Raw genomic sequence first — 26,027 nt, 5'->3', positions numbered from 1 at the left:
GCAAAATTAGTTCTCCACATGTGGCTTTTAAAGCCATTCTTTCCCAAGCTGACTGCTTTAGTGTATAAGATCGCGTTCAAATTGCTCTCTGACTTCATACCCTTCCCATCTTTTCCCATTTCACCTTAACCCATATTTAACTTGTGTTGTTTCTATGAGATGCAGGCTTAAACTTAAAATTTAGAAAGTGTACTAGTTACCACAGACCTGCCATAGAAATTCGTAGACCATCTCATCACATACCACACACATGCAAATATTCACATACCCTGTCTCAGTAGTTGTAGTTCATGATAGGAAGAGCTACTGAATTTATCAGACTGATAGATATATCTGCATGCTGCAGGCTAAAACAATGCTACATTTTTTTCTTTCTTATGCTCTTTTTTTAAATAAGCAAACCTCATGACACGATTTCTTTAGAGAACAGTAAAGAAATACAGAAAGCACAATTTTCTTCTGATATTCTTTTTGAGACTTTATTAAACTACAGAAATGGCAGTATATTTATTTAAAAATGTTTAAGGGGATTATTTACATTTAGGTGTGTTTCCTAAGTGTCAGGTGCCTGGTTTACTGATGAAACGGTAAAATTTGCAAGCCGAAAGAGGGGAGGAAGGCAGGGGGGGTCTGTGTCATCCCTGCAGTCATAACCTTTGCAAGGCATGCAGCTCTCACGGGCTGCTCCTGCGCGCTTGTGTTAAGGTACTCACCCACAGTCTCTGTTCTTCAAACCTGACCTCTTCTACACCCCAGCCTTCATTTTCTTTCCTTACTGTGGACTTGATTAAGTTTTGAGAGATGGTTTCATATTTTGTAAACCACTCTGCTAACTAAGGACCCGTGCCTGCTTTCTCTCGCTTGAGGCTTTGTGCCTTCTGTTACCCCAAGCAAACTTCAAGTTCCAGGCAAAGGATCTATGAGAAAGCACCTTTGGTATCACCAGTTTATCAGGGTCTATTCTGACGTGCCTCTTGCACATATCCTGCCAATAGTTGCACATTGTATAATTCGTATTTTAGAGTTTTAAATATGGGCATTCAATATCAGTGCTTTCCAAATGAGAGTAGAATAAATGAGGTTATACCGGTTACTTGAAACTGAGATGTGCTGTTACAAGAGATCGTGATAAAAGCATGATTTAGAGCCTGAATGATGAGCAACTGATGTGACCCCCTCCCTCTGATCCACACAAGTCTTTATTTATATAAAAGAGTGCACCTGGCTGTTGAATGACCAAATCAGAGATGGCACTGAATAGGGCAAAAATTATTAATTAATAATAAAATACGAATAAAATAATAATAAAAATACTATTGGCTGCAAAAAGATGTTCTAAGTAGGTGGTCAGACAGGTTCCCTTTAGGACAGGGGAGAGAGACAGATAAAAATAATATCTACCTCACATTCACAAATGCCTTACTGTGCAGATTCACTGTCAGGTTTGGTGGGGAGCCCCTTGCATTTGCTTCAGAATATTGATTTGGTCGGAAATAAAGATACCTTCTATCTCTGATGTGAATTCTCTAACCTGCATCCCACTAGCTGGGTTTGCTCCCCATTTGCTTGGCTCTTTGTGTTGTTTTGTGTTGGTAGTGGGTTTTGTGGGGTTGTTTTGTTGTTTGTTTGGGTTTTTTCTCCACAAAAAGAGATAGAAAATGAAAATAGTCATGAGATAAAGTTTGTTTCCTGGCCCACCAAGTGAGCAAGAGATTTGTGTGTTGATCTAGAAATTCACAGCTAAATGAAGATAGTTCGAAGCAGATACACTGACAAGTTTCTGTTGTAGGGCAACCTCATGTAATGACCCCAAAAGAAATAATCTTAAAATGTACTGCACTTTCAGGCCTCTGCAGGCAATCGGCCCAGGTTGCCAAGGGCTGGGGTGCGCGAGCCTCTCATGGAAAAGGCAGCCTGGTCCGACAGTGGGGGTAACTATTTTTTTACTCAAAGACAGAAAAAAGATGAACTACTTCTAAAAAGAAGCGCTAGAAGGAAGGTAGATTTTAGTTTATGTGGGCCAGATGCAGCAAGGGCACTGAGACAGGATCTTTTGTTCTTTTAGAGTACAAAAATAAGATTGATACTTCTGTGCTTTCTATTCTTGAAAAGATGTAAAATACAACCCGCAAAGTTGTTAAAATATAGTCTAAATTTTCTTAGCAGAGAAAGTAAAATTTATTTGAATGTAGCATGCTATATATAAACATAATTGATTGTTAAAAATGTTTTTCCTTTTATAAATATGCTTATGAGACTTCACCTTTAGAAGCATTTAACAGGATTAATGCTATATATTTTTTTAAATAGTATATTGCTGAATTCTGAAAACACAGTATTCTATCAGGAAAGTTAGTCTATATGTTCAGAGAATTTTCATCTCTCCTGAATTCTCTGATACTGACAAAACAACATAACAAACACTAAGGTAGATACTGTCCAAATGTTGTGCTTTACAGCATAGAATATCTTACATACATTCTTTTTCTAAAATACACTTTCAGCATTTGAAATTGTTAGAAAAAAAAAGAAATTAATGGGAAATAAATCAAAACCTTCTTTAGAAATTGGCACACAAAAAGAAATTATCATGCATGTGGAAATATTATGTGCTGTTTTCAGGTGATTCTTTTCCTGTTTATTCTTGAATCTTAGCATTGCCTTAATTTCAAATAAAACATACACATGCTTATACAAATTGTATACAACGCTACACAGTGGATGTGGTTTTTTTCTTACCATATTTCTACTGTACACGAGAGAAAGCTGGTAATCTTCAGCTGAGGTCAAAGATTGTCATATCAATATGATATAAAAATTTAATTGTGTAAGTTATATTCAAGGAATGTAATTACATTATTGTTTTAAAATTTAATGCACGGTGATTATCCCAAGAATAGTCAGATTAGTTTAACGCATGACAACAGATGGTTAGTGGGCAAAGACAAATCCGTGAATACCCTGACACACTGATCAGCATTAAAATGTCACATATCTACGCACTGTGAAAATGATAGCAAATTATATTAGCATTGTGTTTTGACAAAAGAGATGTCTTTCTTTTGGCACATACTTGATAACATAAAGTTACCTTAACCCCAATATTTCTTAGCTCGCACTATTCCATTTAATATACTGCTAAAAATGGGTGTTCTGTCACAGTACTAGCAATGCTGGAGGTTGAATAGCGACCAAATTCTATTCTTCTCTGATTCAATTTTAAAGTTAATTTAGTAATTTAATTTCTGAATGTAGAAATGAAGTTAATTCTGCAGAGAATATTCTGTTGCCAGTGGTATTTATAGGCAAATATTTCCTTCTGTACTTTTTTTTTGTTGAAAGTGTTTCTCTTATTAATTTTCATTTACCTAAAATATAGTTCTTTTTGTAAACATTATCATTACTGCCAACATAGAAAAGAAAAAGGTTTATGGAATCTTATACACCCATTTATCACATTACTATTGCATTTTATAAATAACAGATACACTTCTGTAACAAACCTGAACCATTTAAACATATCATTGAAGCTTTATGTATTAGGCATAATAAAATAATTCACTTATGCAAAATTCTCTGATTTTTGTAATGCAGGAAGACACTTTTGTGCTCTAATAGAATCATGGCTCAGAGATAAGTATTCTCTAAAATGGAGGGCTGCTAAGATCTGTCTAGTTTGTACTGCTTTCTGGAAAAGTTTCTTCATGAAACTCCACTCAAAGTTTAGTTTCACATGGTCATCAGGGCAACTTCACAACGACAACACATGCTCCAGCCCTTCCAATATTGACAGGAACTTCCTAAAAAGGGGGGAAAGAAAAAAAAAAAAAGGAAAAGGAGGAAATATTTTTAGTAGACTCCTACGGATAGGACTAGAAGAAATTACTTGCAGGTTAAAAGGAAAGCAATTTGTTCATTCAAAGTAATGTGCTGCTAAAAAATTCCATTTAACTAGGGGTCTGAAAACACAGGTTTGGCTTTTTGGCAGAAGGCTTTAGGAGCTGCTGAGAGCCACAGGAGTGTAGGCTGGTGCTGTTGCTCTTAACTTTTACAAAATGTTTTCATATCCGATGTTCCAAAAATTTGGACTGTGTAGCTACAGAAGGATCTTGACATCATTAATATTTCCTCTTGGTCTCAACAGTCATGATCATAAATATGAAAACTTGAAAGTGCCTCCAGTAGAGGGCATTGCTGACAAACTCATGCCAGCTCAAACAACGGCAAATTTAAGCACTTCAAGCATTTCAAGCATAAAATAATTTGTGCAACGTGGTCTACCTGCCCACGCACTGCCTCCAGCCTCTAGTCTGAAAAATTTTATACAGTTATTTCACGGGAGAGGCAACCAATATTTTATACAAGCCCAACTACAGTATTACAGCATCCTAATATATTATTTCTCACAAAACCAGTGATGATTTTGCAACAGAATCTCTTTTGCCCATTTTTTGGACAGAATTCTTCCCATCTGCAGGAAGAATTCCTATTATTTACTAGGTAATTCTTCCTATTACCTCTGTCCACTCATTATTTTGAGCATCGTAGGACTCCACAGTATCCAGGTACGTGTGGCCATCATAGCCCCCAACGGCATATAATCTGTCCCCCAGAGGACAAATCCCAACAGCATCCCGAGGTACGCTCAAGGGTGCCACTGTTGTCCAAGCATCTGTTTTAGGATCATACCTAGGATGTTTTATGATCAAAGTTAGAAAAATATATTGCAGAAGTGCATTTCAAATTTAAATTACTGATATTTGCTTATTTTTCTCCTGTATTGTAGTTCGGCTTACAACATGAACTAGTATAGAGAATTATGAGTAACGTGATTAAATACCTAATTTAGCCACTAGAGGGCTCTTCAAGCACATGAAAAATGCCCATATTTTTGCTTTTTGATTACAGTTTTTCCATTTCTATCAAATTAAATGATCTATGCATTTTGGATATAAATGAGGCCTGAGGAATGCTAGCATGGCCACCAGTTGACTCAGCAAAGTTAATTTCAATACATTATTTTTCCTTTCTCCATAGAGATTTTTGTTTTCTGTTTCTTGTCAGAACTAATGTTTTCAGAAAATTTCACTATAGAAGTTAAATATCTCATACAGTTGATACAAGTTTGTAACATAAAATGCGTCGCAGTATTTTACACCAGTGTTGACTTTATTTCCGATATGTATTCCGTCAACTTCTAATATAAATGCAAGTGAATTCTGGGGCAGTTCCAGCTTTACGCCATCTGAGAACAAAACTTAGCCATTGTTATTCATAGCAGGGAGCTGAATACTTGCTCAGTTTTCCTTTCTTGTCCCCAAATGACACAAGAGTGTCAATGGATACCCTCAGCCCATTGAACAGCCAGAGGAGTTGTCCCTGCTCATTATGTTCCCTTCTCACCCAGGGCTCAAGTGTTCTCTTGTCCTCCTACATTGTGCTGCATGCCACCGCAGGAGCAAAGCAACATTTGACACACAATACTTCTCTTTCTGAAAAGAAATGTCCAGAATTTGCATTTTCTTAAGAACTGTGCTCATCAGTGGTGAATGCAAAACTAGGATTAAATAAGGATGAGATAAACTGTATTTTCATTTTGGAAAGTAATTACTTTGAGAAATGGATATAAAGCCAAGATTTCACTGCTTACAGCTGTGTGCTACCAAAATCATTAGGCCAATATATTAATGCACTATTCAGTTTTAAAGCGTGAATTCAAGCTAAAGTAGTTTGCTTTGGTGCATGTTTACTTTTTTTTTTCCCCCTTGCTAAGTCAGCCCCTTCCCATATGTTTTAGCCTTATTTCCTATTGGCAGCACAGCTTCTTACAGAAACTCAGCTCTATCAGTCTCCTCCACGAGAAAATACTCTGTAGTGACTACTGCCTGTTTGAGTGTGTGACATCTGTTACGTTTTTAAGATTTTGGTCAATATCAGCAAAATTACTGGAGGAAGAGACAATTGAAACTTATTTAGTTTGTACAATATATGACACAAGTAGCCCAAACCTGGGTTTTGTCACTTCAGAAATAGAAAGGTCACATGCTGAATTTGTCTCACTGACTAAGTTGGCTTTACCTGGCTCCTGGGCAGCCCAAATAGAAAGCGGTGCCGGGGGGGAATTTGCTTCTGAGGGTTAATTGTTTCGTTATCAAAAGAGCATTGGAAACCAGTTATTCTGCTCAAAATATTATTTTAAAAAATATAACATGTTTTACAAACTTAACATTCCACTTGTAAAGAGGTTTCACTTGCTGCTATAAATTATTTTATACTTCCTTCCTGGAATGTGAAAGGAAAAAAAAAAAACCTTACCTTTCCACACAGTCAGAAAGTCGAGAACAGTGGTTGGAAGCAGGTGCATCGTGACCTCCCACAGCATATAAAAACCCGTTGTACGTTGCAACACCAACACCGCCTCGTCTCTTGGACATGGAAGCACATATACTCCACTTGTTTGTGTGCGGATCAAAACATTCCATTGATTTTAAGCAGGAGCTCCCATCTCGTCCACCAACAGCGTACAGTCTGGGATAATTACCCACAAGAAGGCAAAAAATTTTAGCCTTTAGTCTCTCATTTTAATAGGAATTTTATTTGGTCGACCACTTTAAAATTATCATTATGCCCATTATTTGCTACCTGACAGCTATGCTCTGGAACCTTCCTTGCCCAAAGGGGTTTGCATGCTCTGTGAAGGAAGTTTTAGTCTTCATTTGCAGTGTAACTTTTCAAGCAGTCATATATGAAAATTAAGCTTAGAAATGCATGTTAGTTTATTTAAATGTGAGCTATAGGTGGAATTTAATTGAAAGATGCCACATATGTTTCAAACATATGGGTAGTGTGACAGACTTATGGAGTATTTCACACCTTACTGTTGTATTAAGCGTTTTTCCTATACTGTTAATATGTAAAAGAACTTTAATAGCATCATTACATATCAAAAACATATGTCAAAACTATATTAAATCTGTTTTCCTGAATATTTGTATTTAAGAAAATCTGCTGGACAGATGTTACCGTACAGGTATGTCGTCTTGTCAGTTCAGCCTAAAGGCACTTAGACTTAAACCAGCTGACGCTGGGAAAACATGTAAGAATAAGTGGCGAAAATTGACATTAAGAAGCGTGGGGGTGTTGTGGCTTTCTGTCAATGAATTTTACAAAGCCTGAATTTCATTTGTATTTCAAGCTAACTTGGATGCTGCGAGACTATGATAGTATGCGTACTGGATGTAAAGGCAGACGTGTTCAGATGCTGAGTGTGCCAGTTTGTCAGGTCTCTTTCAAATCCTGGCTGTCACTTACTGCCATGAAATGGAATTACTTAGTGCAACTAATTAGAGACCTGGGGAACACGTGGACTTGTCCAGAATAAGTCGCCTAAAACAGATCAGTTGGATGTTGCTTGAGAAGTGCCTGTTTCTCTCCAGTGACTGGAGAATGTGTAGACCACTCTCATGTACAGCTTAACTAGCAAGTTCTTGACCACTGTTAGAATACAAAATTTCTAGCTCTCTTCTAATGTTTGTGAATGGAAGAGAGACGTGGGTTCTGCTGTGCAGTTTGTTGCTTGACCCATAAAAATCTTCAGGATTTGATTTGTTTTCTTTTCACATCATGCCATTAGATACAGTCTACTTGTTTACACAGCTTTCACAGGAGAGGAAATCGCTGTATATACAAACAGATTGGTTGGGATTTTTTGTTTTCCATAACGTGTCTAGAAACATGGTACTGTTTCCTATTCTCTAAGGAAAAGAACAAATATGCCATTATTGACTGATGTTTTCAATAGACCATGGATTGGTCAAAAAGTGTTGCTGCACAGTAACGTAAAGTGTTTTCTGGTGGGTTGAATAGAAAAAAGAAATACAATGCCACTTAGGGAAACAGGAAAAGGAGAAGCATTCAGCTTGGTCTGACCGCGGCAGTAGCACTGAATGATGGACATTTGATCTTGGCTTCCCCTGGTGTGCCAGAAATTACATCACTAGACTAACAGATGTGATTTAAGCCAGGCTGGAGACAGCTTGTATGGGGAGTGATTGAGAACATGGTCAGGATCAGGCTGGATTTCCTCTTTGACAAAGTGGTTTCCTGCATGTTGTTGTGGACGGTACCAACAGGAGTTTCTGGTGAAGTTTATGCTGAGAACATTTCCTCTGAGACAGACAGGGACTCAAACAGGCAATTCTGCCTCTCCTGGATTTTGAGTTAATGATTAAAATCATGTCATATTTGAACACAAAACTCTGCCTTGTATATGATGTTTTGCATTTGCAAATATCTGTTTGCTGGTATGTTTGTTTCTCCTCTTTCTCTTTCTCTGGAGTTTAAGAAGTGAACAGGGAAGCCAGTGATAGTTTCAGAATAATTGCAGCTGCCTGCCTGCAACTGTAATACTCCCAGCCCCTACAAACTGTCACTGCAAATTGCTGTCCATAGGTTTAAACAGGATTCCTAGAGAGACGGTCGGTGCCCCAAGCTTGTCAGTGTTTGAGGCATTTGGAGAATGCCCTTAAGAACATGCCTTAACTTGGTCAGGCGGTTGGACTAGATGATCGCTGTAGGTCCCTTCCAACTGAAATATTCTATTCTATTCTAAATAAGAAGGCAGGTTGGCTTAAGCCATGCTCTCCAACATAAACTGGGGTCTTTTACAAGGCTTTTGTAATTCCAGCACCAGACTAGGTGGCTTTAAAAGGAAAACAGAATTCTGTTAGGCGTTAATTTATTAATTGTTCTTCCTTGTGCTGAAATACGACTACTTTAAATAGGAATGTAAAACAAGCTGTAACACACTGTTTGATACAGGTTACACACTAGATCCGCACATGTGTCTATTCCCATGTAAAAATGCTTGAGTAGCTTTAGTGTCTTAGGAGGATGTTTAAATAAGTTTTTAAAATCTTCTTGGGAAAACCGATGTAGGGTGAACACATGGTCCCGGTATATTTAAGCAATAGATGAAGGGCAGAATAAATCTGGGTAGGATAAGACTCACAGGAGGCTGTTTATTCCATACCTAATTATTAAACTAGCCTTTCTTTCACTGAACACACCATATACCTTTAACCTTTTAAAAGTTATTCCTGACTGTGAACTTGTATGTTAAAGTTGTATGTGCATGGAGGAGATGTAAAATGAGAGGAATGACTTTGTCTCTGCACAAGTTCTTCCAAAGGGTCCTTCCTTAGACACATTGATTTTAACATGTAAACATAAATTTGGAATATTTCTTTTAAAGTAGCTAATATTATATCCTCATAGGTTGTATTCTAGGTGAAGTTCTGATATGCATGTAATAACATTTTCACAGTGCTATAACTTAAAAGGGCTGACATACGTTTAAAACATGACTGTGAGCTTGAAAACAATTTGCCACACAACAGAGGAAAAGCTTCTCTTTCTTATTTTTGTGCATTACATTTCTCTTTGTTTTCTTGAGGTGATTAATTACTATAAGATTGAAAGAAAATTTAAGAAACTGTATTTCCAAGGAAGGAAGCAAATGAAAAAGCAAAGAGAGTTTTTCCTGTTGACATACTTGCTATTTAATGCTGCAACCCCTACAGTGCTTCTCGGGGTTGACATGCTAGCAACGTAATTCCATTGCCGTGCTTGTGGGTCCCATCTTTCTACGGTATTAAGGTAACTCCATCCATCATGGCCACCGACAGCATACATTGGTCCTTCAAGCATTGCTACTCCTTAAAAGATAGAATTAGGGACAAATCACAGTATCTAATAATTTCAGTGACCAATACGTGTATTAACTTCATATTTCAATTCCCTGTATGCAGATAAGCAATTTCAGCTGGTATCAAACTACTTAGAAGCTGCCTTTTCATTTGGCAGAATAAACAAATATAAAAAAATACTTCATATACAGTCTTTTCCTGAATAAGCATTATTGTTTGCCAAAAGATTAAAGGAAAGCTGCTTTAGTTCTGATGTTCTTTTCTTGGACTTTCACCTCTTCCACTTCTGTTGACATTGTCCTGAATCAAATTTGAGCATGTAAATGAGAAACAACACTACTCTCTTAAAGAAAGGCAAAGATTGAGCCATGCAATGACAAATATGCCCAAGCCAACCAACTATCCATTATTCTGAGCTAGCTGCAGCTCTGTAGTCCCACCAGCATGAAGCCTGAGTGGGTGGCTAGCTGGCTGTCCTTACTAGCTAAAGTACCAGAACATTTTAATGCCTTAAGGGGAACACACTTTTGGGTAAGAGCTGGCTTGTATCTGTTGTCCTTGAGGCACAGGAGAGTGAACTTGGCTGTCTCTGCAAAGCTCTGTGTGGACATATCCTGTGTCATTGTCCTTCTCCAGAGAGAAGGGCTTTGGTGCCTCCCCTTTGGGGAGCTGCTGCTGTTTGCTCCCTTTGTTAGGAAAGGCAAAATGTTTGAATCTGGCTGCTTAAAGGTTTTCTAAATCTGTCTTTTCAGGCCTAAATATACATGGCCTGATTTTTTCAAAAGTGCTAACTCTCCACAAAATCACATTGAAGCTAATAGGAGCTGTAAGCGTAAGGCAGCTTTGCAAACCAGGCTGAGGCACAGACAGAAGCCTCACTTTGGGCACTCAGATTTGCCACTCTGACCTACTTGTTGGGTAGAATTGTGCCCCTGCAGTTGGTAATTATAAAGACTTCAATGAGATTTATTTAATCTGTTTTGTCTTCTTTTCCTTTGCTACCTACTAGTGTTTAACAGATTTTACAGACTAGCTGGTAAGAACCCTACACCACACTTTATCTGTCAAGCGGTGCAGAAGGTGTTATAGGCCACAAAGGTTTACCAAATAATTCTGGATCAATCTTTTTCTATTATTCACTAGAATAAAAATATTCTATGTTATTTGAACTTACCAGCGATTGCAAGAAATACCTGTTTCTGTAAACTTAAGAGAAGCCAGCTTTTTCATAAGAATCGTGCTATATAAATCATTCAGAAATCATCATATTCCCTCCCTTAGTCTCCTCAACTGTAAACTTATCCTTATTTCTTATAGTTCCAGAAATAAATTCTAGTTTTCATATTCATATTATTCATTCACTGTGAATAATATTAAGGATTATCACCCAGTAAAGACCCACAGTTACTAAGCCATGACAGAGCTCTGTAAAACTTCATGTAATTACAACATTAAAATCAGTGAGGTTGTACTTATTTCCTTACTGCAATGTTTTCTTCAGTGTGAGTAATTCTCTGATCTGAATTTCAAAGGTGTTTTGTACCTGTGGGCCCAGCTTAAGCCATAATTTAAATAAAACTGAAAATCAAATTGTTATTATATTACAAACATATCTCTTAAGCACTAAATTCGATGAAGAGTTGCTTATTTTCACTGTTGCTTATATTTTGGAATTTTCTAAAAGCGAAATTAACTCTGGGAGACCAGTGAAGTTAGGTCAACGCTAATAAATATCACTGCCATAAAATCATGGCAACAGGCAACTCTGCCTTAAAAATATCTTTTACAAATACTGCCACATGTTATTGAACGCTTTAAAAAGCTACGTTAACAATGTTCGCGCCAAAATACATTGGGATATGATCCAAGGTATTTACACGGGAAGAGTGCCTCTTACCTAGGCCATGTCTGTGTGTTGACATAGGAGGCATTATAGTCCAAACTTTGGTGATAGGGTTGAAACATTCGACGATATTAGATGTTTTCAGACCATCCCTTCCTCCCACGATGTAGAGCTTGTTGTCAATTACTGCAACTCCAAACTGTAACCGTCTACCGTTCATGGTACCAATTTGTATCCAACTATTAGTCCTAAGGTCATATTTTTCAATTGTAGTGGTACCTGTTAAAAACGTGAGTATTCTGAGATAGCCATGAACTGAGCAGTACCCAGCAGTCAGTAGGCCTGCTGCAGGATTGCAGGACTGTGCAGTCCAGCCAGTACAACCCAAAACTTTATTAAATTGTAGAACACTGAAATCCTCTGTGTGGACTTTTACTTTGTCTCCCTGAGAAATTCAGCTGCAAAACGTGAATCTAGTGAGAAAGCTGCATTAACGGCATGCCTATACGTTAGACAAATTTATGAGAATAAACTGGTGGCAAGAAGATGCAGAATTAAATGCCAGCAAATTTTTTAATACTGGAAATTTTGAAGATAGGTTAAATCTGTTACTCATTTAAATACCAGGAGGGTAGGTAGTGTTTTGTGGTTTGGTTTTGGTGGTTTTATTTAATTCCTTCTGAATATGGTACCTCACAACTCTGCACTCTTTAACCATGTTTTTGCTTAAACCATAAGTGATATCAAAAACTAGAAATGTATCCACGTGTCTGCCTGACTTAGGACTTGGGCTGCAACTTCATGAATAGTTTGGATATTTTCCTTTCTATGATGGAGACAGGCAGAGGCTGAGTTGCGTGTGTCTACACTCTTGCTTCCCACAGGTAGCTTCCCTGAGGTTCACCTTTGCAGCTGCCTTGCAATAACTGCTTGCCTGCTGTAATGTATAAGCTGTATTTTCATTTTGTTCAGGTCACTGAACTTCTCGTAATGTTTTTACTGCAACTGTTCATAAGGCCCGAGGGCTCTGCCATTCAAACCCGACACTTTTCCATGCACTGGCTCCTGGCAGTCGCTCAGCAGCTGTAATTGCACCTTGGAGAGCTGCTTTAGCACAGCGGGGAAATGGCTGAGTAACAACCAGGGTGGACGAGGCAACCGGCAGTTGCGCATGCAGTGCACCCTGGAGCCCAGCTTCAGCTCAGCTGAAGGCAACCAGATGCAAAAAAAGAGAGCTGATTTCCTGCTTGTTCCTTGGCTGGGTTTGGGACTAGAGAAGGAGTATTTTGAGAATTACAACAGGCAGTTAGTGGCTAAGGAATGATTTACAACAGGAAAAACAACCATGCGATAAAGCAGAAAAGAAAAGCAGCATTTGGTTCAGAGATCTGCTAGAGATCATCTGCAATAGTCAATAAATTTAGTGAAATAAGAGCTTATCTCATGATATCTTTTCTTTCCTCTACATGCTTTTCCAGATGCACAGGATGCACGGGAAAGAAACTACCAGAGCCATCTGCAATAAAAGAAATTCTACTTTTCCCCCTTTCTTATTTTCCTTTATTCTGAGCAACCAGATTTCTTTGACTGTTCTTTCCATCTTGTTAGTCTGTTTGCTCTTCTTTGCTTTGATTCCTTCTCCTTTATTCTATGCTAATACTAGTGTGCCCCAAAGTTCTCAGCTTCAAAAGAAGTATCTCGCATACTAACTAAAAAACAGGAAAAACACATTAAGGCATACAATGAGTTCATACGCAGCCTGTAGGCTGTAATTTTTACAGAGGCTTGAAGGTAGGTTTTGAAAGTTAATCTGGTTTAGACACATTCACATTTTCCAAAATACCAGCCCAAAAGTGACTCTTTGATCTTCTTTTGATCATTTGAAGTTGAGGTTTGACTTAATATACCACCTGAGATAAGCACAAAGCCAAACCTGGCATTCCCTGAGAGTTTTCTTTATCGCAGAAAGCGTATTATTGCCAGAGGTGGTAGTTCCTCCTTCTCAGAGCGTTGTAGTCTCTTAGGTGCCGTTTCCTTTATCTTACAATCCAGCACAGACTCAAAGTATGAGTCAGAGCTGTGGAGGACAGCAGGGAGGAGAGGAAGTGCTGTTCTTCTTAACCATCAAAAGGCAAAAGTTCAAACAATTGGTGTTATTCCAAGGCAATAAGATAAAGAGGCACCAACAGGAAGTGCAGATGTTGACTGAAATAGCCCTTTCTTTGCAAAACCTTTACTGAGAAAAGCCTATTAGAAAATCTTATTCTTATTTTGGTAGAAGTTTGTTTAAAGATTCCATTGAATTCTCGATTGTTTTATATAATTCATAAATAACCAGTATTGCTAATGAAATTATATGTATTGCTACCGTTTAACTTTATTTGGCTAAACTGTCCTAGGAAGGAGTGTTTTCATGTTGTGATGGCAATGAATGGGTGTTTTGCACTTTATTTGATTGCATAGATACAGTAAGGTAGGACTGCAAGATCTCTCACATAAGAAAAACCAGTAATCAGCATCTTTTTGCAAACCATGAAATGGATTCACTTTGTGATTCTATTAAAAGTGAACTCACACAGCTAAAAGTAATACTGTTCAGCAAGTCGCTAGACGTTAAACTAATTACAGGTCTTTGGCTCCAAGCTGTGGGTTTGAAGTTAAGGTTCCTGTAGGAAATTATTTCATATACTGCCTGCTAAATAGAATAGTTTAATGTGAAAGGCTGTAAGCTGATTGCAGTAGTGAAAACCAAATAATAAAAACTGGAATACATTCATTACATTTAACTTTCAGTTACAAATCTGGAAAAAAACCCAACAACCCTGTATGAAGTCCTCAAAGAAAAAGCTGCACATACAGTTGCACTCATGAAAAAGTACAAATCTTTCCATCTGAAATGCCATAATAAGGATTAATAAGCTTTATCTAAGAGTTCTTAGTAGTTTAGTAATGCTTTTTGGTTTTATTTTCCACTTTAAAAATTTTTCCAGCCTTCAAACTTTTGTCAAGAAATGGAGCACAGGGTTCTAAAACAACATTTAAATAAATTTTGAAATATTTTGAATATTAATTTTTTCTTCTCATTTGTAAAGTCAAACTATACGCACGGACTCTTATAAAACTTGATTTTAAAATCACCATCTGAATAAAATTTCTTTAGTCTGCACTTCAGGGTGTATGCATGTCATTTACAGCCATATGATTCTTGCAAGAAGAAAGAACACCTAACACATAGGATTGTGTTCTGTGATTCCCCACCCCCCCTCTTTTTCATTCCTAAGTTGCTGTTTTCCTAACAGAAATCTTTAAATAATTGTCACATATTCTCCGGGTGTCTGTAATATAATTGATATGATTAAATCCTGAACTTACCTTTAGTGGCATCCATACCTCCTACAGCATAAAGTGCACCCACTGTAGATTTTCTAGGCTTAGTTCGAGGACTCTGCATCATGGACCGTCTTTCTGGTAGAAGATGGTACTTCATAGCCTCCATAAGAAGTTTCTGACATTCTAGGTCGTCTGCAAACATTGGACTATTTTCTAGATCGGCTAATAACTAAGAAATGAAAAGTGAGGGTCTTGTGTATATCTAAATCGTTACAATTGTATGTACTTTAGTAATCAGTATTTGTAGCTGCAAACACTCATTGTCAGTTCACCCCTCACTCAAGCTGATTTAATGTGAGCGAAACGATATACACTTAGGGGGAAAAAGACTCTAAGTATTATGTCTTTGCTTTATTTTTCCCAAAAACTTTCTTTTAAACTTTAGAAAAGGTTAAAATTGCAAATGTAGCACTGCACCCTCTGAATGCAAAACTCCATTTGATGTCAGTGCAAGCAAATCTAATGTATAATACTGGCAATCTCTGTGAACGTTATAATATATTAAATGAGGCATATCTTTAAATGTATATAGTATTTTGATACTTATTCCAAAGTTGAATGTTTGCAGCTTCACTCATGGAGATCCAAAAAGTAGCTGTAGTGTCCTGACAGTCTGGATAGTCCTATAAGCTTTTCTGATGAGATATATAGGTTCTTGTATGACACAGGTACAGCACTGTCAGCTTACTATAACACAGTATGGCCATCTCTGGAACTTTTCCAATGAAGAGCCTCTTACAGCCTTAAAGGAAAAGTAATGTCAATGCTCAGAATAGACAGCAATAATCTAGATCCCTTTGGTTTTGTTTACTTTTTATGGCAGTAAAGAAATAAGTATCGTGTCTTGCCTGTCCTGCAGTTTGCTAAATCTAAATAAATATCTTTGCATGGTATTTAAATTGCTGTGTTATTGGAGGAAAACTACTGTCGTTGCTACCTGACAAAGAAACACTACTTTTGTAATACCATTAGGCTGACGTTTTTATAGAGTTAATTCTAAGCCTAGTAATTACAATGGCATTGTTGGATTTTTTTGGTCTGTCTTTACAAATAATAAACATACTTACCACGCAGTTAAAAAAAAAGGGGGGGAGCAAAACAATTCCCCACCAAAACACCTCAGCCAAAATAATTATTTTCTCTGTCTGCATGACGATTAAGGCAAGCATTTCAGTTGGTAGCTACCCTCCCTGTTAGCCCTTCACTTTCATACCTGGGGTGGAAGTAGAGGCAGTCTAATATAAGAAAGAAGCATTCCTAGGTCTCGTTGCCGGTTTTGCAAATCATGCCTCACCCACATCATTAATGCCTGGAATATGGCTTCTTCGTCTGGAACATTGATGTCGTCACTAGACAAGAGCTTTGCAATTTCATTAGCAGGGAGTAAAAGAAATTCCTGATTTTTTATTACTTCTGTGAAGTGTTCCTAAAAAGAAAAAAGATTTCAGTGCACTGATGGTTTTCACACCTTGAAATAACATTTTCTTAGTCAATGTAAGCTTTGCATGTATTTCACGCCTGTTCTGTTCTACAGTGTAGGGAAAAGCAATGTATATTCTAAAGATCACTGAATCTCCTTCTACCATTTAAGGGAGGTTTTGGTTGCTTTTTGCTGCCTTACTCTTGCAGGACTGAAGAATAATGATCATCTTAAGCTGCAGATTAATAGAAAAACTATTTGAAGATATAATGTGTATCTTAAGAATGCAAGTGGCCATTCAGATAAGCTGTGTAACTTCTGTTACAATCAGATTCAAAGGTTTTAAGCAAATTGCATTGAAACCTCCCAGTCCTTTTGCAACAAGCTGTGCCAGGCATCACCTGTAGGTGCCCACTCTTAGTAGCAGCCAATACAGCAAGGGAAAATAAACTCACTATTCTAACAGTACTTTTTGGGCAATGGAAAACTGAACAAGTCCCAAAAAGGTCTCGGTATTTAAGCTATTGCTGTGATAAAACTCACCAGCTCTAGAAATGGCCACAAATATTAAATCCCTAGAATCTTTCAAAGAATTATTTTTTCATAAAAATAATGCATTGTGCAGTTCAGTTACAACAATATTAGAACTGATATTAAAATATATTAAGTATAATTGCTTGTGCTAATTCCAAAGGAAAAGAGAAATTTTGCTAACAGAGACGGGGTTTTTATGTTAATTGCAAGGAAATGCACGTAGGAATTCATGCCTGTATTTGAAATGTTAATTTCCATTTATATACCTGGAAGTAATAGATCCTACTTGGGAACCAGATTGAAATAGGGCAGATGAAGAAACTTTAGTAACAGATATTTGTATAATTTATTTTCAGTAGTTTCTTAGCTTTCTGTAACTCTTTTTCAAGAGTACCAAGGATGTAAATATAGAAGTATCAGTGATTAAAGGAGACATTAAGTTAGTGCTGTTGTGCATATCCTGCTTTAATATTTTGTGACATTCAGAGGGTAGGAACAGGAAGACCAGTCCACATTTAGTTACAAATATAGCACAAGAAGCTTATCAGAACAATCTCTGTCTGCACGAGAAGATACCAGGCAGGAAACTGTTAATACTTTGCATCAATGGCTAAAGTAATTGCAGGGGAAGGTCTCCATTGTGTCTGTTTTTATTGAATGGCTGTGGTGTTTATAGCTGATTAACTTCTGAAAATGTTTAAATGCTACTAGTTCATTTGAATGGTCTCTATATTTACAGTACGACTTTATAGATTTTCCCCTAAAGGTACACATTTTCAAATGGCTGAGGTTGGCATGAAACAAAATAGAAAGATTTATCCTCTTCCACAACAGTTGTGTGTGTATGTATTGTTACCACCTCTTGTCCTCCAAAGTTTGTTTTTTTAAATCAGTTCAAGGGTTTAAAAGAAAATTTACTCTAAGGTTATTTCAAAGAGGTGCAGATTTCCTCTTCTGTCTCTAAATTCACAGTAGGTGCAAACTTGGTAGGTGGTTTAATGACAAGCAAGGTCCTCTTTCACAGCAGAATTCTCAGTCTGTGTTGCACACAAGGTACAGGTGGTGGTTCTAGAGGTGGAAATAGTGTATCTCTTGTCATACAGTACTGCCGAGTCGCATAGGTGCACTACGATCCTTTACATTAGACTGTTCTTAAAGACCCAACTGTCATTTCTGCAACACAGAGTTTTAAAAACAGTAAAAGCCTTCGAACTCCTAGGGAAGACTGGAGGATTCAAATGGTTTAAAAAAATCTAACCAAAAAAGGCTCTCTTACTGTCTGACATCACAAAATCATATGTCTACCCATATGATTTTATTTCTGTTTTGCAGAAATCTGGACCATGAATTTCAAATGCCTGAAGCTAATGCCTGTGTGCTAGGGCAGGAGGGGGGAAGTTCCTGATTTTGCCTGGGTATAAAACGGTGTGGAGCAGCAAAGACAGCCCTGCTATGTAGAGGCTGAGTTAACCTCTGTCTTAAATGCCCTTTTCCTAACTTTAAAATATAAAAAGAATCCAGATTGCTGCTAAACAAGCCATACATTAGTATGACAGGAAGGAGCACAACCAGTGCCCTCAATCTGCACATGCCACTCTCATTTATTTCAGCATGTGGAAGCGTACAGTCTCTTGCTGGAATGCTCTCAGCATTATGAAGCCCCTAAACTGGTTTTGACATACTACGCTAATATTTCAAGCATAAAGCTGCCATGTGTCGCCTAACAAGTAGTTCTTTTTATATCTATTTAGCTGTAGCCGTTGCTATTCTTTTTGTGCTTAAAGATGCTATAGCACATCTTGTTGCCCTGAATATTTATCCCTTGATTTGGTTTCACAGCAAGCTATCTTGCTTCTCTGTTTCCCACGCTCTGAATATTCATTTCTTGCTTTGAGCGAGAGGAGGATTATGCTCCAGTCAGGGATGTGCTTCTTTTTAGCATTCCAAATCTTTCCCATACATTCTCTATTTTGTACTCTTTTATGTGTGTCTCACCTTAAAATCAGCTTTAGAATTTTCTTTGTGTTGAATCAAAAGCACAAGAATGGGCCATTGCTGTTTGCCTCTTGGCATTAGCCATGATAAGGCCCTATTACATTTTTGGAAGGAATGCATACAAATCATATGGCAAATTTAAATTCAATAAGCATGTCCTTCTACAAGGCAAAACTCTGAAACAGGAAAAAAAAGAACTGAATATTTGTTCTTCTAAGCATGCTTTTCTCTCCTCCCAATACTTCAGTAACAGTCACAGCTCTTAAATCTCCCTTTGGAGACTGAGCTGGGCAGAGATGTCCCTGCGTCAGGGACTTTGCAGAGCTGACCCCGTCAGCACGGGCAGAGCAGAGCCACTGCAGCGGTCATGGAGAGGGCGGTAGCCCCGAGCCCTGCTCAGCTGGCTCTGCTTCACCAAAGCCCATATGTTTTCCAGGAGAATATTCACACTTGCTGATAACATTAGAGTCGCACAGCAGTTAGGTTGTTCGCCTTACCATGGTATATGTGTGGGCCACCTTCAGGAGCTCTGTGCAGCCCTGAGCGTCTCCGAAAGAGCGAATCCCCAGGCAGTTGGAAGGATGGAGTTGCTTCATGAGGAAGTTGCAGCATACCTCAATAACCTGGGATAGCTGGAGAAGGCAAGCTGCAGCTAGCAAACTTTCTATTGTGTCTTCCTTTAACTCTAGAACACCTGTGCAGTTTGCATTGCGGGGGGGAAAAAGGTTTCAGTCATTTTCTTTGTATTGCTTGAAAGCTTCCCACTCCCCAATTTTTCTCCTCCTCTGAAAAATTTTGAAAAGGAGTCCTGTGATTCACAAATTATTTTTCCTTTCTTGCTGGGGAATAATTTAAACATATGTTTTAACAGACTTACAGTATTTGGTGGTTTGTTAGTACAATGATTGGAATGTTTTTATTGGAGCTTTAACAGTATTAGATCTGATTTTGCCTGAAAAAAAAAGTAAATAAAAAGAAGGGTGTGATTAGAAAAAAGTCTTTCCTAAAGATTTTACCCACAAACAGGGTCTGTTTTGTATATAGAACCTCATGTTTCTGATCTGGGTTGCAGATTGCTTAACCTTCTCAGGATTTCTGCCTTTATGCAACAGCCCAGGTTTATGAAGTGCCTGACCTAGCAAGTGAAGAACATTTATGCTAATGCCAACACTGTGAATATAACGGGGTCTTGGATTTACTTTGATCTTTTAAAAAAAAAAAAAATTATTTTAAGCCCTTTTAAAGTACTATAAAAATATCAATAGATACCTGTGATGTGTCTTCCAACCTCTCTATCTCAGGACTGAAGTTGTGCGATTCCATTCAAAAGCAAACAAACTAAGTCCTGTGTGGGACACCAGATGACGAGGATCTATCTAGTGAATGCTATTGGTAATAGCTGTTAGCTGGAGGGAGGGATCAGTTCATGAGCAAATGCTCATACGTTCAGAAAATTGTTATTCTGGTCAGTTAAATGGTGTTACTTCCTGGGGGAGTAATCTTCTCCTCCTGAGATTTGGGTGTTTTTTTGTCACGGAACTGCAGAGCTTGGTAGGGGAAAAGGTTGGAGCCTGTCTGGCTGGAGTAGCTGCCATCTGCATCGAGGGGTTTGCCAAATACCAGAAAGTGCAGGCTGCCAGAGTCTGCCTAGGTTTGAATGATCTGGATGTTTCTAACTGTAATATAAATTAAGATAGCAGTCATGTTCTACAGCATTTTCCTGTTCGTTATAGAGTAGATGAAAAGGATTTCACAGTTCTCTGACTTGGTCTTTTTGGATATTTGGTTCAACCATTTTGGATTCAGCAAAACAGGAATAAATGTTGAAAATGGGAGAAAATAAATGAGGGGAAAAGTATATACACAGCATTCTGGTATTAAAATAAAATACTTAATTTCATTAAGCTAAAATCTATGATTTTTCAAGAAAACGTAAATAAACCTCTTTCAGAATGTGGTGGCACTTTCTCATGGTAATATTTGCTCTACTCATGGGTGTGATTATATTCCTGTTTTCTTCGTTTTCTGATTATTCCTACTCAATTCCTGATAATCCCTGATTATTCCTACTCAAGAGCCTTGAGTGAGCCAAGTAACTACCACCCAGGCCGGCCGTTTCTTTAGCTATGATGATAGGAAGCTTCACAGTACACTATTCTGTGTCACTCTGTGAGGTGGGCCACAGGCAAAGTATGTTCTTGTCCCATTAAAACTCCGAAAATAATTTGTACGTAGTTGGAGAAAGGTGTCGAATATGAATTTATATGTCAACTTTTCTGCTTATCTTCTAGAATAAGTTACTATATAAGAGTAGTATTTATTCATTCTCTCCAGAGAAAGGCTTACATCACGTATGCATGATTTATGCATGTATTTATGTACCAGTATGAAATGGCAGCAACAATTATGTATGCGTTGAACAGATTTTTTTCTCCTTTACAACAATGATGTGGGTAACGGAGGAAGAATTACCTGTGTAGGCATAGTGCACCAAAGCTTTCAGTGCGTCAGGGTCTACTCCCTCCATCTTGATCTCCTCTTGTTTTGCTTCAAGCACATCATTGGTAAACATTGCAGCAAAATAATCAGACACTGCACTGAGAACCAACCTTGAAATAACAGCATTTTATGAGGACTTCATAATCTCAATAGCATTAAATTCAGTATTATCATATAAATAATTGTGTGTGCAATAGAAACATTATATTTACCATAGGATTTAAATCTTATAGCAGTAAGCAATCAAGTAAAAAGGGTAATTAATAATATAATTTTCTCCCATAGTGATTGTTATGGCAGATTTTCTTTGCTGATCTCACTGTAGTTTTGCAGCAGCAAGAAGGAAATACAGACAATATCGATGGTTCATATTTGAATTTCATTCTATTTAAACTAATGAATATGAAACGTTGATCACACCGTTTCATTCCATTGTTTGATGATGTCCTAATTACAGTAACCGCTCTTTCATAACTAAACAGGGTAAGCATAAATAGACCTAGCGTTTGGAAATTTCAGGCTTCGAAGCCACGTTATCACTACTGGGAAATGTACCTGTGAGCTGGAATCTTTTGGTCTCCAGCTATGAGGAGAACGTCACACAGCTGCTTCTGCTGCAGATAATTTTCCATTTTGCGGAAAGTTTGCTCTGCATGGTTTGTAGACTGGAAATACTCGTCTGAGCCACTGGTGTTCATTCCAAGCAGTGAGTTACTGGTCATTGACAGCCTGCAAGGGAAAGAGGCAGGGAAATGAGTGTAGCGTTATAAATGCTGACTATGTTCTTCATAGAACTTTTGTTCCATTGACATTACAGAAATGTTTAAAACGATAAAGGTCCTGGTCTTACTATGCCTTCTTCCACTTTCTGCATTTTGGTAACTGCAAGTTTTCGCTGATACGGCTGCACGTACACTGTAGGTTGCAGTTAACTGTTGTAGGTGGTGCTACCGAGCTTTCCACTCCCTATCAGTTTTGTGTCTCCGGTGCCCTGTTTGCACAGCACCGACATGTGATAAATGTAGCCTTCTGATCATTCACAGAATACACAAAACCCAAATCTATTTCCCTGTGATCCTAATGGCTAAAATACCTCGGGGTATGCAATTTTGGATATTGTGTGTCTTTAGGTCTTATTTCTGTTTCTCTTCACGCTTTGTACGTTAGATTGCATTACTAAATGGGAATGAATCAGAAGACAATTTGGCAAGGACCATATAATTCTAGACAAATTGCCAAACCGAAAGCTGATGAAATCAGTACATTATATAGCATTTAGAATCTGAACGCAAATAATAAAGATGGACTAATTTCTCTGCCTTTTCATGGAAATGTCCATTACAAGTATATTCCTCCCACTCCAGATTTCTGTTAGCTGTCCTGTTATTGATGTATAAATACTCATAAAAATATATATGCAATTTCTCTTGTCTCACTGTTTTATAAGACACCGTTCCTTACTGCCTTTAGATACGGATTATGTTGCAGATTGAAACACGTTTCTGATATTTTCTTAGAAAAATATTTGGGTTTATATTCATCTGTTTTAAGAGAAATAGTAATGCATTTGTTGATGTGCATGCATACTGCATATCTTGAAAATGCTGCAATCTTCAACACCATTTTAGTTAAAGATTTTTTTAGAATGATGTTTTCTCAGTTTAAGATCATATATTATAAAAATGTAAACCACCTGTTTTTTAAATTTCCAAGCCCAGCTAGGAAATAATGCAGCTGGTTGTCTTTGATATTGTTAATGCATATTCATAAATGATTAGGAGAGATAAAATCTCTTCATGAAATTAATCTAATAAATTTGGCAGAATATTGATTGCATTCACAGTTGAACAACTAGTTCAGAAAATATAGAAATAAAAATGGGTAAATCATGTTAAATCAGTAGTATTATCAGAAAATGGAGATAAGTTAGAACATAGCTTTTCAAAGATCATACCTCAGTAAACAGCTAATCAGAAATCAAGGGGAATACTTAGAAATCAAATTATAATGTAATATTGAATTGAGACAATAGAGTTTTCCATCCGTCCATTGCAATACAAGAAAGTTACTGTACATCAGCGCTTTTTGGAGTGGTACGGAACAAAGTCACTGTTTATGGCTATTCCATGTCTGTTTTTTTCAGACATATCTCCTTTTTCCATCTGAAAATCTATAAACATGAAGTTTTCTGGATTTCTGTACTGCAGTTTTAGACATCCCACAGCCCATTCGGAATATGGCATCTTTTGGGCACCGGTATGTCAAAAGCCTTCAGATCCCCAGTGTATTTGATGCCTTCCAGATGCACCAGAGTTTGATGTATTCATTCAGGCCTGGCCCCGCCAGACTCACTGGATATGTAAGAGCATTTACAGCCTGCAGAAGCTCATTACTTCTGGTATAACCGCGGTATGTTTCAGCCACGAGGTGTATGTGTACGTCACCTGAGAAACAGCAGACCTGATGCATCAGAAACCCTCAGATGCACTGCGTGTGCGCACAGTGTATGCACGTGTGTTTCTGTCTAGGCAGCCTCAGATTACACTACTAATTGCAGACACATTAAGATATAACAAATCAGTGCAATAAACTCTCTAGATTCCTTCTGAAGCTCTGTATTACAATTTAAAATGCATTTCCTTTTTTTTTTTAATAAGAAAAAGGGGCAAATCAAGTTCACCTATAATGTGTGTCCTTTGTAGTTTACAGCTTACAAAAATTAATTTGTTTCAGTGAGTTTAATGACTATAATTTTTTGTTTGTTTTCCTTCAATGTTTCATTGGAAATGAAGAAGCTGCAAAATTGGATTATATGCTCATTAGTTTTGCATCAGCTACTTGATGCCACAGTCATACTCTGTAACATTCATATTTTCCTATTTCCTGCTAAAGCTTTCTTTAACATTTTTTAGACTTTTTTTTCAAAAATACGGTTTCAGGGTTTCATTATACCCACCTTAAGTATTGTATTTAAGTAGGTATTACATTGCAGTTATCCTTGATGTTTGCAGAAATCAACTAAAATAGTACTCAACCATCCCTATTGCAAATGCACAGTACCAGTTTCGTTTCCCTTAGTGTGGGTAGAGCAATCATTTTTAAGCTGCAAATATTTACAAAGGGACTTAAAGTCTAATAATTTCCTTCAGTCCTGGGTACTTTTTTCACATGTTCTGCAGAGTGACCTTTATCTATAGCAGAAATGCCACTAACATAATTATTTCAAAGACAAAGGTCTTCAGAGACTGAAAAATACTGGAAGCAAAAAAAACCTGCTTCATTAACTTTGTTAATATTATAATTGCTGGTTTATCTTCAGCAGCTGATTCAAAATGGTAGCTATAGTATATTATGGAAGGGAAAAATTAAATTCAAATATAAATATTTATATATTTTCCTTAGTGTGTGACTATCACTGCAGAGAACTCAAATACTGATCTTCAGAATATAGTACTGGGTATAAGAGATCTGAAGAAGACCCAGATTAAGTATCCTTGAGTCTGATGCCTTTATGTTTGAATTATAATAGGGGATGCTGTGGCCTGTAGTACAAAGATGGGCACGCTAGCTGCAAATGTGCTAGTATGAATATGCCTACCTGTCACATCTTGGTCTCTGTGGCACGGGTTGATGTGTTGAGGGCAACACATGAAAAGAACTCAAGGTTCAAGGGGACCCGCTCAGAAAGGAAGCGTGTAGAAGATAGAGAAGTATTTGTTTTCTGCAAAATGTGTACAGGGTTGGACAAACAGAATCTGAATATTGAGTAATAGAAGTGAAATCAATGAACTGTTCTGAAGAATCAAAACCACAAATTGTTTAGTGTCATCTTTGCATTAGTGTTCACTAGGACGCCGTGTTGTGTTAACACCGTTAGCATCAGTAATAATGGCCTGGGAAGGCCGATTAGCCTAGAGAGAGCAGAGATAAATCTATGTTTAAATGATTCCAAAATAGATGAGCTCTATGAAGTTCATCTTAGGTAGGGAGCCAAGTGAAATAATTTCAGAGTTTTGCAGTAAGGATCTGTGAAGAATAAGGAAAATATGGTACCATTTTTAAAAAGAAGCAACACAAAATTTTGAAACAGATAATAAAGTGAAAACTTAAAGAAATAATCAAAAAGCATTAAGCAGTTAGATGATAACAAGGAGATAAATACCAGCCAGCACTGCAGTTCTGAACAAATCATGTCATAACTTTTTTTTTCCTGACATGATAGCAAAGCGTAGCGGGAGCAAAACATTACTTGTCAGAAGTCGTCTTGACTTTTCAATGGTTTCTGACACGATTTCACGTGACATGTTCAAAATCGAGCTCGGATGCCAAGTTATAAGAGTAATAAATATGAGAACTGTGAACAACTTGTAGAGCTACTCTTGAAAATGTATCAGGGATTCACTTTCAAAGGCAGTCGGTGTGCTGAATGCGTTCCAGGCAAATTCTGCTTCTGATGCAGCTCCATATTTTTATTACAGACAAGCATAAGATGGAAATAAGGTTTAATTGTTCCATCGATATAAGATAGCAAGTCTCAAACTTTTTCAGAACAGAATTTAAATTGAGAGAGCCATTTTTGCCCTTGTCCTTTTTAAACTTTAGGCAAATCTCTACCTTTCAAAGACCTGCTCACGCTTGC

The 26,027-nt window shown here is 37.5% G+C and overlaps 1 protein-coding gene across 3 annotated transcripts in view; it reads right to left on the bottom strand.

Annotated features, from left to right (window-relative positions):
- Nucleotides 1-452: 452 nt before the first annotated feature.
- The window catches only part of KLHL4 (kelch like family member 4), a 94,851-nt gene continuing 69,276 nt past the window's right edge, over nucleotides 453-26,027 (bottom strand). For 2 of the 3 annotated variants that reach the window (XM_064462889.1, XM_064462887.1), the window contains exons 2-11: nucleotides 21,944-22,117; nucleotides 21,362-21,498; nucleotides 19,387-19,583; nucleotides 16,154-16,366; nucleotides 14,923-15,109; nucleotides 11,605-11,829; nucleotides 9,554-9,716; nucleotides 6,316-6,528; nucleotides 4,518-4,689; nucleotides 453-3,800 (exon numbers count right to left, since the gene is read on the bottom strand). In XM_064462889.1, coding sequence (XP_064318959.1) covers nucleotides 3,741-3,800; nucleotides 4,518-4,689; nucleotides 6,316-6,528; nucleotides 9,554-9,716; nucleotides 11,605-11,829; nucleotides 14,923-15,109; nucleotides 16,154-16,366; nucleotides 19,387-19,583; nucleotides 21,362-21,498; nucleotides 21,944-22,110 — 1,734 coding nt within the window. In that variant the 5' untranslated portion in view covers nucleotides 22,111-22,117 and the 3' untranslated portion in view covers nucleotides 453-3,740. The remainder of the gene's footprint in view (nucleotides 3,801-4,517; nucleotides 4,690-6,315; nucleotides 6,529-9,553; nucleotides 9,717-11,604; nucleotides 11,830-14,922; nucleotides 15,110-16,153; nucleotides 16,367-19,386; nucleotides 19,584-21,361; nucleotides 21,499-21,943; nucleotides 22,118-26,027) is intronic. The other variant, XM_064462888.1, reaches the window with a different exon arrangement.

This window comes from Phalacrocorax carbo, chromosome 11, assembly GCF_963921805.1.
Source record: "Phalacrocorax carbo chromosome 11, bPhaCar2.1, whole genome shotgun sequence".
NCBI classification, from domain to species: domain Eukaryota; kingdom Metazoa; phylum Chordata; class Aves; order Suliformes; family Phalacrocoracidae; genus Phalacrocorax; species Phalacrocorax carbo.
The sequence above is the reverse complement of the archived record's forward strand: the minus strand, read 5'-3'. Positions and strand labels throughout refer to the sequence as shown.